Source organism: Hibiscus syriacus, unplaced genomic scaffold, assembly GCF_006381635.1.
Source record: "Hibiscus syriacus cultivar Baekdansim isolate YM2019G1 unplaced genomic scaffold, ASM638163v2 tig00111095_pilon, whole genome shotgun sequence".
Taxonomy (NCBI): domain Eukaryota; kingdom Viridiplantae; phylum Streptophyta; class Magnoliopsida; order Malvales; family Malvaceae; genus Hibiscus; species Hibiscus syriacus.
The window spans coordinates 8,907,324-8,920,645 of NW_024062980.1; the positions used below are offsets into that span (position 1 = coordinate 8,907,324).

The 13,322-nt window shown below is 29.2% G+C and overlaps 1 protein-coding gene across 1 annotated transcript; it reads left to right on the top strand.

The window, feature by feature from the left end:
• Positions 1 to 1,888: 1,888 nt before the first annotated feature.
• LOC120152648 (agamous-like MADS-box protein MADS9) lies at positions 1,889 to 5,929 on the top strand. The gene is made up of 7 exons (XM_039164838.1): positions 1,889 to 2,128; positions 2,210 to 2,276; positions 2,753 to 2,814; positions 2,952 to 3,051; positions 3,145 to 3,174; positions 3,465 to 3,509; positions 5,523 to 5,929. Exons 1-7 carry the CDS (start codon positions 1,941 to 1,943, stop codon positions 5,694 to 5,696), a joined length of 666 nt encoding a protein of 221 aa, XP_039020769.1. The 5' UTR covers positions 1,889 to 1,940; the 3' UTR covers positions 5,697 to 5,929.
• Positions 5,930 to 13,322: the final 7,393 nt, after the last annotated feature.

Here is a 13,322-nt window from a genome sequence, read left to right on the forward strand (position 1 = left end):
TAATTGTTAAAACGAGAATAATTATTAATGTGGCATAAGACCAGGCTTTGTTTACCACTCGGGAAACGACAGGACACCTGAGTTACTTGAGCGTAAGCATGTTCAAACTGTGATTGAGAATAGTGATATCCAGATTATCCCTATCAGTGCGAACGCACTTCCGTATTAGTGCTGAGGCACTTTAGTATTTTCTAAGGCACTTTTGTGATAAGATGGCAAGGCCATAATATGTACTTTTATGTTGTGTTAGTGCTCGATACTTTGCTATGATTTATGCTTGGTGCATTCCATTGTAGCATGACATAGCTTGTTCGAATTCATAGCTAATGAATGCATTTAGTATAGTAGAGTTGTTTATGTGGCATTGAGATAGTAGCTCAACGTTCAGAATTGTTTCCGTTCGTAGGTTAATAGGTGTCAGTTCGGGAGCTTATCGCCAGATTCTAAGATTCCAGATATCAGCAGACTTCAGGGTACGTCTTGGTTATTTTAGTGGGCATGTATTTCATAGACTCTTTATATAAATCGAGTCGTAACTCTTGATAACTTATTTATATTTGAGATTTATTTTTGGGAGCTCCTCGTTTTGTAAACTTAATTATTTTGTCTATTTCATCACTTTATTTGACGCTTTAATTATGAATTTGAAATGCTTTTAAAGAAAATTATTGGGTTAGCCACTTTGGTGGTCCCGTGTAATATCTAAAACCGTCGGACTTCGGTTGGATTGGATTTAGGGGTTACAAAAGTTAATAGAAAATATAACTTTTTTAGTATTTTTAATTTATATATTTTTAAATTAAATTTGTACATAAATAATTTTTTTTTTGAAAATACAGAAATATACTTACACAAATATAATTATATGTTTATTTTTAGGTACCAATATATTGAGAGATGTACATACTCACACTAGTGTAAGTATTTTTTTTATGTATCAAGATATTGAAAGATGTACATACGTACACCAGTATAAGTATAATATCAAATTATTTGAAAAAAATTAATAGAAAACATAATATATATATATATATAATATAGAAAACCTTATATGAAAATTAATCTTAAAAATAAATATAATAAAACAAATAGCAAAAATAAAGCTTGAATCAAACACGTGCATATATAATAAATAATCAAAATAAAATAAAATTTGATATTTTTGTTTTACTTTTTATTTTATATGCATCATACTATTTTAAAATAAGTATAAAAAAAAGATGAAACCATTAAAAAAAGAAATAAAATAAATTTATAGTCATGTAATTATATACAGAAGTAGGGATAATTTTGAAATAATTATATAACTTTCTAGGTATTATTGTTATAAGGGGAGAGAATTATTTAATACCTGAAAGAGAATGATGTTCTGGGAAAAAACTAAACAATTCTCATTGTTAGAAATACTTCATTATCACTAGGAGGGAATGCTCTTAAATCAAACATAGAAATGTTATTAAAAAAAGATCATTCCCCTAATAATGAATTTTTTCCGTGAACCAATCGTAGACTCAATGAATTAGTTCAACTATTGATATATAAAAATCATATTCAATCAATTATTAAATAATTTTCTCTTTCATTTCTAGCTTTATAATTTATATTATTCTTTTAATTCGACATCGGTAATTGTATAGATTGGATCATCGATTTTCATTTAAATTAGTTGATAATGATACTATTCTTTACTAATTCGATTTGATATTAACATATATTTTTGAGAGGGATGAATTAAGTCAAATTTTATACAAACAATTGTGTTATTCGGGTGTAACACCAATAACCCTAAACAAACACGTCCGTACCATGACACTTAGAAAGTAGGCTAGTCCCCAAACCTGAAATAGAGTGTTTACTTTTCCTCTCTTTTATCTCTTCTCCATGACCCCATTTTCTGCTCCGTCTTCTTCTTCTTCATTTCACAAGCAAAAAAATCAAAGATGGGGAGAGGAAAGATCGAGATCAAGAGGATAGAGAACTCAACTAACAGGCAGGTGACTTACACAAAGAGAAGGAACGGTATCATGAAGAAAGCTAAAGAGATTACCGTTCTTTGTGATGCTAGAGTTTCTCTCATCATCTTTGGCAGCTCTGGGAAGATGCATGAATATTGCAGCCCTTCGACCTCGTATGAATCCTTCTTTATTCCTTTATTTCTACCTTTTTTTTTATAATTTTAAAAAGACAGTTCATCTTTTTGGTGGTGAAGGTTGATTGATATTCTGGACCAATACCAGAACACTTCCAGGAAAAAGTTGTGGGATGATAAACATGAGGTAAGGTTAAGTTTTCTTTCATTTTCTTGCTGGGGAAAGTGACCTTTTTTTGGGTAAAAAACACATGAAGTATGGAACCTCTGAGTAGATGTACAAATGGGATGTTTGAAACTTTGAAGTAATCATGTTGTTGAGAATGAAAACTAAAAAAGTTTTTCAAAAACTATCTGAGAAACTGGTAGGTAAACATCGTCTATGAACAGATCTGGTAAGAAAATTGTTATTCTTAACTTTCCTTTTCCTTGCAAAAATTGAAGATCCATTAAAATAACAATTAAACGTGATTTTCCCCATGGACAGATCTCCAGTAAGATCTACCTAGTTTCATACCGGTAGCTTTAGGGTTTCTTGGTTAAAAGCATGAACTCCATACGTAGGCTCATAGGTCATATATATATATATATATTGCTATGATTTTCTTGTGAAAGATGAACCAAGAGGTTCTTTTTATATATCTAAACAAAAATCCATTGCAGAATCTCAGCAATGAAATAGATAGAATCAAGAAAGAGAATGATAGCATGCAGATTGAGCTCAGGTATATGAATTTACAGCTTTGTTTCTTTTGGAAATTACTGAAAAAAGCAAGTAGAAAACTAGTCAAAGTTTATATGAATATATAACAACCTTAACTAGGATTATGATATGTGTGCATACGACGCGTCCTTAAATTAGGCATTTGAAAGGGGAGGACATCTCGTCTTTGCCTTACAAGGAGCTGATGGCTTTAGAGGATGCCCTCGAGACTGGCCTCACCTGCGTCCGTGCCAAGCAGGCCAGTATCACTTATTACTCTCAATACAATCTATATCTACATATATTGTTTCAAAGCTTATGAATCTGATGATTTTGTTTCCTTTGTGTGCAGATGGATGCTCTTGATGTTGCAAAGAAAAATGTATGCATGTTTTTTTCATTACTATAATTAGGTTAAAATTGGAGACAGATTAGGATGATTATTATATGATACATCGTCTCTGAAAAATTGATTCTATGAGCCATCTTATGACGACTACATGTATTATGTTATTCATTTTTAGTTATATTTTTAAAATATGAATATACTTATCAGTTATCATAATTTTAATATAACACATCATCATTTTAATGTCGCTTGTAAAACCATTATTCTCTTCTTATAATATAATCAAATAATAATATCTACACTTTTGGGGTGTTCTTTTTCAGATGAAATTCTTGGAGGATGACAATAAGCAATTGAATCTCATTATGGTATTTTTCTTCTTTTCTCTTATGCTGCACCTTTCTTTTCCAAGCTTCACACACACGGGGATGCAGGGTTAAAACTTAAAATATTTGTATAACAATTTATTAGTTATATATTCAATTCTCTAATAATATTTTTTAACTGTTTTATTTAAATATAATTTTATAATAGTATAGGAAGGATAAATATACTCTTATAATAAATATTATTATATTTTAAAAAAAACTCTCAAAAAATTTATTTTAAAATAAAAACTTTATCATTTTTAACCAAATTGATGCTTAATTTCAACTTAGTCAAGAATTTAATATATAATCTAGATATAAATGTCTAAGATGTGTGTATCAATGCAGCGGGATGAAAAAGGTGATTGATATTTATACATGCAGGAGCGAATCTATGATTTATTTTTGGAGAGATTGAAATTAATTTTTAAACTTTAGAAGAGTCAAAATATAATCTTATTGTTGCATTAATTTATATATTTATAATTTTTTGAGTAAACATAAATATAAAATTTACCATTATTGAGGGCAAATCCAATTGTATCACTACGTTAATTAAAAGATTATAAGGTAAAATATACAAACGGTCTCTCGATTATAGACTCTTGATTTGTTGAGTCACACGACTATTAAAAATTACAAAAATGATCTTTTGACTATAGGGCATTTTGCTTTGTTGAGTCCTCCAACTATTAAAAATCACAAAATGATCACATGAATATCAATATGTTTCAAACTCGTAATTTTTTTTAAAAAAAATTAATGGCATACTCAACTAGACACTAACCTGTTGATTGTGGTATGATAAAATTTGATCCTAAAATCTCAAACTACTATCATATCTAAGTCAACAAGTTAATGTCTAGCTTAGATTGTCATCAAATTTTTAACGAAAAAGAAAGAGTTGGAACATATGAATAGTTGGTTAAAAAATCACAAAATGGTCACGTGACTATTCATATGTTCCAAACTTGTCCTTTTTGGTTAAAAAATTAATGGCAGTCTCAACTAGACATTAACTTGTTGAATGTGATATGATAAAATTTGATCTCAAAATCTCAAATGACTATCATATCTTGGTCAATAGATTAATGTCTAACTTAGATTGTCACAATGTTTTAACGAAAAAGGACGAGTTTGGAACATATGAATAGTTGAGTGATCATTTTGTAACTTTTAGTGGTTGAGGGACTAAACAAAGCAATGTCCTATAGTTCGGGATCATTTCATAATTTTTAATAGTTAACTGACTCAATAAAATAGCGTCCTATAATCGGATACCATTTGTGTACTTTACCCAAAAGTATAATATTAAAAGAACTAAAACTATAAGTTTTTTTGTTTAGGGGCTGTCAGTCCCCTTAGTTTCACCCGTGTATATAATAGTGTTAGGTTTGTACATGTAGTTAGAGAATGTAATGAAATCAACTCATCAATTGAATTAATTGGTAAAAGGATGCCATTTTTTTAGAGGTTTTAGTATTGAGTAGTTACTTTTACAACTTATAAATCAGTTGTCAATATGTAAAAAAAAATTAAGCAAATATTATCTTATAATTAATTCATACTTTCTAAAAAAACCTTAATTACATAATACTATATATACTTAATTCATAAAAAACTTAATGAAATCATACATATATTTTTGCATGTATCATATATGAAAAATTATATGATACATTCCAATAATTTTGTAAAATCTTACCAGGAGATTATATACAGGGATGGAGCTATGTGTAGTTCTAGAGAGCCATTGTCCTCCCCCAATTTTTTACTATTAAAATGTATCTAAGGATAAATACTTATCAGATCTTTAAGTTTTGATTATTTTAAACATGCTTCTCATAATTTTTATTATTAATTATACTTTATCCCCTTGAACTAGAATCTTGGCTCCGTTCCTGATCACACACCTATTTTATATATATACCCTTGTGACTTTCATGAATATAGTTTATAGATACAGATGATTAAACATTTAAATCACACTTTTGATTTCTATTTGATCTGCAGAACCAGCAGCAAATGTCTTACGAGGCGAGAGAGCAGATGGATGAGCAGGGATACCAGCGAGCGGCTCGTGCAGCCGCGGTGGATTACAACTCGCAGATGCCTTTCTCTTTCCGAGTGCAGCCGATGCAGCCTAACTTACAAGAGAGGATGTATGAAAGGTTGCGAGGGAGTTGAGGGCTGCTGCACTCATCTAATAGCTAGCTAATGCTTGATTTCTGAAGAAGAATAAGTTCATGAATATCTCAGACTATAGATATCAACTGTGAACTTCATCTTTATGAACAATCGTTGTATCTACTTTGAGGCACCTATATGTGTGTTTATGCCTTTTAAGTATGTTTGTGTGTGTGGTGGATATTGGATTTGAGATGGACCTAATACTCATATGGATGTATTCTTCTTTTCCACCTCTAAATAAATCTTTTTATTTCAACCTCTAAATTTTCACTAAAGTCTTACCATAGTGAAACTTAATAAACACTAAACTCTCCTCTTACCTAAATGGCTTGCATTTTATGCAGATGGTTCATTTTTTTTATAAATTTAATATAAGATGGGAATTGTTACTTGCTGTATCAAAAAGTAAATTACAAGCTTATGATAAAAAAATGAGTAGTTAGGGGCTGTTTGGTTTGGGAAATGTGGGATTCCCATGGATATAGAATCCACATTCCCTCATTTGGTTGGCCGGTAATCTCATTCCCGGTAATGTAAGATTACCAACAGTGAATTTTTTGGGGTATATTACTGGGAATGTCATTACCTCCCTTCCCTTAGGTATTGTTGGATTACCGACGTTTTGGACTAAAATGCCCTTAAATTTTTTTCCAAAAACATCCTTAAATTTTTTTCCAAAAATATCCTTATTCTATCATTGAATAATAAAAATTTTACGAAAGTTAAATTACAAATTTATCCTTAAACTATTTTATATTTACAAAAAAAAGTCTATAATTAAAATTTTATATGAAGTTCAGGGGTTAAAATAAAATTTTACCCTTTCATTAAACCTTTTTATATTTTCAATTTTGTAAAAAAAATTAAATAAATTTTATGAATTTAAATTTTTTAAAGAAAATATATAAATATCTTATAGTAATATTATAGTAGATTTCAACTTGTTAAAAAATACATATAATAAAGACAATTTGGTCAAATATACATTCCAATAATTTTTTATTCCTTTAACCAAACACGATAATCTTACATTCCTGCTAAACCAACCAAACACAAAATACAACATTCCCTGTAATCCTATTCCTTAATAATCTTTTATTTCCACTGGTAATCTTACATTCCGTGAACCAAACGCACCCTTATAGTAAGATACCCTTACGTTTTGTAGAGATGTATGGCGCCATTTAAGGATTCCATTTCCTAGTACCATGACCAAAATGAACTCCTACTTCCAACATCTCTTCCAAATTTATAGTCCAATATCTTCGTGTCATTTCTCTTCACACTTCCTCTCATTATCTCTTTTTTTTTACTTGGAAAAAGAGAGACAAGACGGTATCTTGCTTAAATAGACAAGTAAATGTTTAATATGTTGATAGATGGATTGAGAGGGACTTAAAAATTCTAAATTTTTATATATAGATAAAAAAATTTATATTTTGTATTGAAAATTTATTTTTATCTCTTTCAAATTTTATAACTTTGCTCCTAACATAAAATTTTGCTTCTGTCTCTATGTGTAGATGGTAACGTAAAGTATTTATCATTCTCCTTTTTTTTTTTTAAAAAAAAAGAAGATTTTAAGACTTATTCTTGTATTTTATTGTTTTAAATCTGTTCTGTAAAATTTTACGGGGACTTTGCTTATGTTGAATTTATTTTATTAATTAAATAATTGCTTGCACGATAAAGATAAATATTTTAAATTTAAAATAACTCGTTTTATTTTTATTATTTAAAAAATAAAATAACTTAAATATACTCGTTCATTTTTATGGATGAATATCAAAATTACACATATATTTTTTTAAATCTGTAATATGATGCATAAAATTTAGTTTTATAAAATTGTGTGCGTGAAACTTTAATTTTAATTTAGTTGCACACATTAAAATTCTGATTTTGATTAAATTGTACACATAAAAGTTTTATTGAATGAATATAAATATTTGTGTATATGTTATGAAAAAAATATAATGATGTTATGTAGACAATAATTTTTATATTTATAAAAATTAAATTAAATCAAAATTTCATATATATAAACCTTAGTAAAAGTTTGTGTAGTTTTGATGTTTATCACTTTATTTTATTATTGTAACTTAAAATTTGAGACACCAATTCGACCACTTAATAAATAGGATAAATTATTAAATGATCATTTATATTTGAGTAAATTTTGTTTTAATTGTTAATGTTTCAAAAGTTATGGTATGGTCACCAATATTATCAATGTAACATATTATGGGATTAGAACATTCGACAATTGAAAAAAGTTCATAAAAATAATTGAAAAAAACAGAGAACTGTTTTGAGATTTTATATTTTTTTTCTAATTTTAAAGAGAAATTATATAAATTTAAATTTTATAAAATATATATGTCTATTTTTTTATAAGTTTCTCATACAAGACTAATTAATTGAGAAATGAGATTGGTATCTCAACTTTTAGGTACCAAATTGGTCCAAGTTGCCATGTTTATGGCTAAAAATTACGTTAGCCCTTAAAACTGTTGTAATATATAAAACTTGATACTTTAATCACAGCCCAAAGACAAATTAGATGTTAATACTCTTAACAACATTTAATGATAGTGTGATCAAAATATAACAAATTGATAACATTAGTGATCACAATATGACTTTTTGAACATTAGTGACTAAAATGAAAAATGATTCAAATCCGACCATCATTTGCATAATTTTTCCTGTTTTATGTTATAAAATGAAAAACAAAGCAGTACCTTCTACACTTAAGAACAAAAAGAAAATACAGCATGAAGTGAAATGAATCCAAATATAAAAACATGTTTGGACTATTTCATCTTTATCTTAAGCCTATTATTCGCCGCTTGTCCTAGGAAGTATTTCATTATTAGAAGAAAATATATATATTTTTTGTTTATATCTTTGTAGTTTGCAATTTGCATCACTTTCTCATGGATCAACAATGAATTAATATAGTGAAATGAAAAAGTCATCTTTGCATCTACAATATTTGACCCGAATTAATTAATTAATAAATATAATATTATATAAAAAATACCACTGTCCTACTTTCCATTTTTCTTTCCATTTTTGAATTTAATTATATCTTAATTTTAAATAATTATATTTTATTTAATTTTTTGTCTTTATATTTGTACATCCAAAATATATTATATTTTGTTACATATAAATTAGAATATTTTAAGTAGAAATATATTTTAATTTATTAAATGATGATGATAGGTAGAGTGATAGAAAAATTATATATAAATCTTATTAAAATGAATTTTCTATATACAAATTTTTTGATAAATCTAAGATGAATTCAAGTTAGTATATGTTCAAAAACTCTCAATTTTCTGACAATGAATGCTCATACCCTGCATAAGTGGTGCTTAAACTTATAACCTTAAGGGTGTGTTTGGTTCACGAAATATAAGATTACTGATGTGATCCTGTCTAGCACCAACTTTCTTCATGACATACTTACATCATTGAAGATCCATCAAGTTCAATCTAAGGGAGTTCTACCTTACTTTATCTTAAATTTACTCATTTATACACTATGTACTATTATGAGAATAAATTTGCATATTAGACTATACTTGAATTATCAAAACATGTGCATTCATTCATTATGTCATATGGTTTGCATCATTGATTGATATTCAAGCATATAATCTATAGTTATAATAATAATATTAATTATCATATGATGCATGAGTTATTATTATAACCTATAATACACATCTTTATCATATACACATTAATATAGTTCATGTACTTAACTTATTCTTTATGTTATGTATGTAGGTACATTCGGCCACAACTTGAGAGCTATATTGGAGCTAAATGGAGAATGCAACAACAAGGAAACTTATATGGGGACGTTTAGGAGAGCATAAGGAATAATTGGTGAGAAGTTGATTGGAGACCCGTGAGCTCATAGCTGGATTGAGCTGAAGATTTGAGCTACAATATGACTTCAATTCAGCTGGGGACCTGCACCATCATCATCATCACTTAGGACACTTCAAATATGTCATAAGTCAAATTTTGTGAAACAGTACCTTTTCACGAATAGTTGCCACCTCAAGAGGTACCTTTTCACAAGGAGCTTCCATAATGTTCACCATGTTACAACTCACCTATGGCCAGCTCACCTCCAGCCCATTCACCTTAGAACTAGCTCAAACATGAAAGGTTACATTTCCAAACATTATGACCTTTCATGAATGATGTTGCCCATTAAGATGCCCTTTGATCAAGGAGCATGCTGGTGATGAGATTATATCCATTGGAGGCTTAAATCACAAAGAGACATGAGATAAAGCTCCATGCCTACTCGGCCACACCATATGCCTTGCACATGAGAGTTTTGGCGCCAACTTGAGGAGGCACATCATCATTCAACCAAGAGAGATGACTTTGGCGCTAAGATGAACCAACATGCACCATTCGGCCAAAGGAGATGTCTTCCCACCTTTGCCGAAACATCAAACCCCTTTATGAAGGGTTAGCTGAACCAACACCAAGCTTAAGGACATATCTCTTCATTCAATTAATTACGTATTTTCATTAAGAGACATGTACCTAGCCGAAACACTATGTAACCATTCGGCCAAGCCCTCTCATTTCCTATAAATTGAGAGGCTTGCCATCATTTGTACTTATCTCATTCTTATTATAAACAAACCTTTGTGAGTTTAATCTCTCTTCAAAGTTCTTTGTGAACTTTATCGATTAAGCAAGTATAATTTCTTATACTTGTGGCCTCAATCCTTCCACCTTGATTCCTAAATTCCTAGATTTATATATAGTGGGTTGATGACACTTTCATCACCCCTCAAGCAAGTTTGTGAAGATCGGGATTGTGCTTTCTAGCATAGTTTCTTCTTTGGCGTGCTTGAGATACAATATCACCACCATCTCCATTTTAACTTCATCACCATCAACATCCTCCATCAAGGCCATCAACACCTTCATATTTCCGCAACCATCTCTTTCATTTCTCTTCTTTTCATTACTTATATTATTTATCCATTTCTTAAGTCCATTATTAATCTTATTTATTTCTTATCTTTGTTGAAACCAAACTTAAAACTCAAGGACATCAGTACTTGTCAATTCTAGATCGGGACACAATAAGGCTATCTACTCACTTCTATTGAAAAGTGTAGATTTCGCCTTACATCAAGCGGTATTCAGAGCATAGTTGGATTGACAACAAAAGTGTCATTGGCGTGCAGACAATAGAAGCAAAAAAGAAAAAGAAATTCAACAAGAAAAGAAAGACTCCTACAACAATCAAGGGAGTTCAAAGACAAGAAGAAAAAAAATCAGAAAAAAGAAGAAAACAAAAGGAGAAGCAAAGCCAATAAAAGTGCTCTACTATTGCAAGTACATCAAAGAGGCCTATCTACACTAAGAGAAGATAACCTTATTGTTTATTGAGAAAGGTTGTAGTAAGTGTTGTTTCTTGGATTGTAAGTCACCTCTTTGTTTCCATACTTTCATTTTTTTCTTGTCTTCAACCTTTTCTTCCACCTTGATTCCTAAATTCCTAGATTTATATCTAGTGGGTTGAAGACACTTTCATCACCCCTCAAGCAAGTTTGTGAAGATCGGGATTGTGCTTCCTAGCATAGTTTCTTCTTTGGCGTGCTTGAGATACAACATCACCACCATCTCCATTTCAACTTCATCACCATCAACATCCTCCATCAAGGCCATCAACACCTTCATATTTCTGCATCCATCTCTTTAATTTCTCTCCTTTTCATTACTTATATTATTTATCCATTTCATAAGTCCATTATTAATCTTATTTATTTCTTATCTTTGTTGCAACCAAACTTAAAACTCAAGGACATCAATACTTGTCAATTCTAGATCGGGACACAATAAGGTTATCTACTCAATTCTATTGAAGAGTGTAGATTTTGCCTTACATCAATTACCTTTGGGAATAAGATTACCGAAATGTAACATTACTCTAGGAATGTTGTATTACCTTGTTTGTTTTGCTTAGTAGGAATGTAAGATTAAAGTGTTTGGTTGGAGGAATATAAGATTACTTAGATGCGTATTTTACCAAATTATCCTTGTGAGATATTTTTTTATCAAGTAAAACTTTAATATTAAATTATAAATATTTGAATAAAAAATTATAAAAGTATTTTAATTATTACAATATTTAAATTTAAAGAAAAATATATTTAACATATAATTAATATAATTAGTATATGTATATCAAACTTATAATTTTAAATAATTTTCATAAGTACCATATTTATTTATATAAAATATAATATAATATGAATAATAATATTATGATCTCAAGTTGACAAATATATTATTTTTTAATGTATAAGATCTAATTTTAATAACTCAAAATTAAATATTATTTTAAATAATTACATTTTTACAATAATAATATTTTCACCTCATAAAATTATAAAGTAATTAATATACTAAATATTAAAAATATAAAATAATTTTAACTTCGCAAATTTTGTTAAATTAAACACTTTGTATATTATTTTATTAAGTTTATAATTTTGGGTAAAACACAAAGAATAAGAATTGAGAATGATCCATATGAAAAAAAAAATTATTATCTCAGGGGTATTTGTATCCAAAGTGGTGAGAATTATTCATTAATTAAGAATTTGGAGGTAATGACATTCCCACCATTTTAACTAGGGGTGACAATCGAGTGGGGAAAAAACAAAAACCGTGGGGATTCGAACCGACGGGATAGGGAATAATCGAAATCTTCACCCACAGGGATGGGGATGGGGGAAGTTTTATCCCCAAAGCTCAAATGGGGATGGGGACTGAGATTGCTATATCCGAACCGTAGAGATAACCGAACCGTACCTGTGTGAATAACCGTGGGGATCCCAAAAAAATATTCGTAGGAATCCCTGATATTTTACAAAATTTTAAAAATATATTTATAATCATTTACTTATATACCCTTAATATATTTTTTAATAAAAATTATATATGATAAGATTTTGAGATTACGTGTTGCCACTGTTACATCTCAAATGAACTAAAATTGAAGTTTATATATTTTATTTGTTGAGATTGAAAATGATTAAGATTGTACATATACAATGGATGTTAGATGAATATCGGCGTTTGAAAGTTTCATATTATATATAAAGACCAATTTGAGACAATCTGATATATCTTACAAGTTTTAGGTGTTGCATTGATTTAAAATATGTTTGTTTATTTTTTGGGACAGAGATTAACCGAAACCCATAGGGATCCGTAAGGGATGAGTATGTGGACAAAAAACAAATCCTCGAAACATATAATGGGGACTCCCCAAAATCGTACCTGCAAGTGTTGGGAACGGATTAAGTAATTCAAAACATCCCCGCCCTGCCCTGCCCCGTTGCCACCCCTAATTTTAACCCAAAAAATGCTACTATTGTTAATAAATTATTATTTGGTAATAATCTTTTCCATGAACCAAACATGAGAATACAATTCCAGAAAAAATCATTCCCCTTGGCGATGATCTTTTCCGTGAACTAAATACACTCTAAAGGATAATATCAAATATCTTATCACTGAAGTCACTTAATTTGTACTTATTATTAAAATGAATTTAAATTA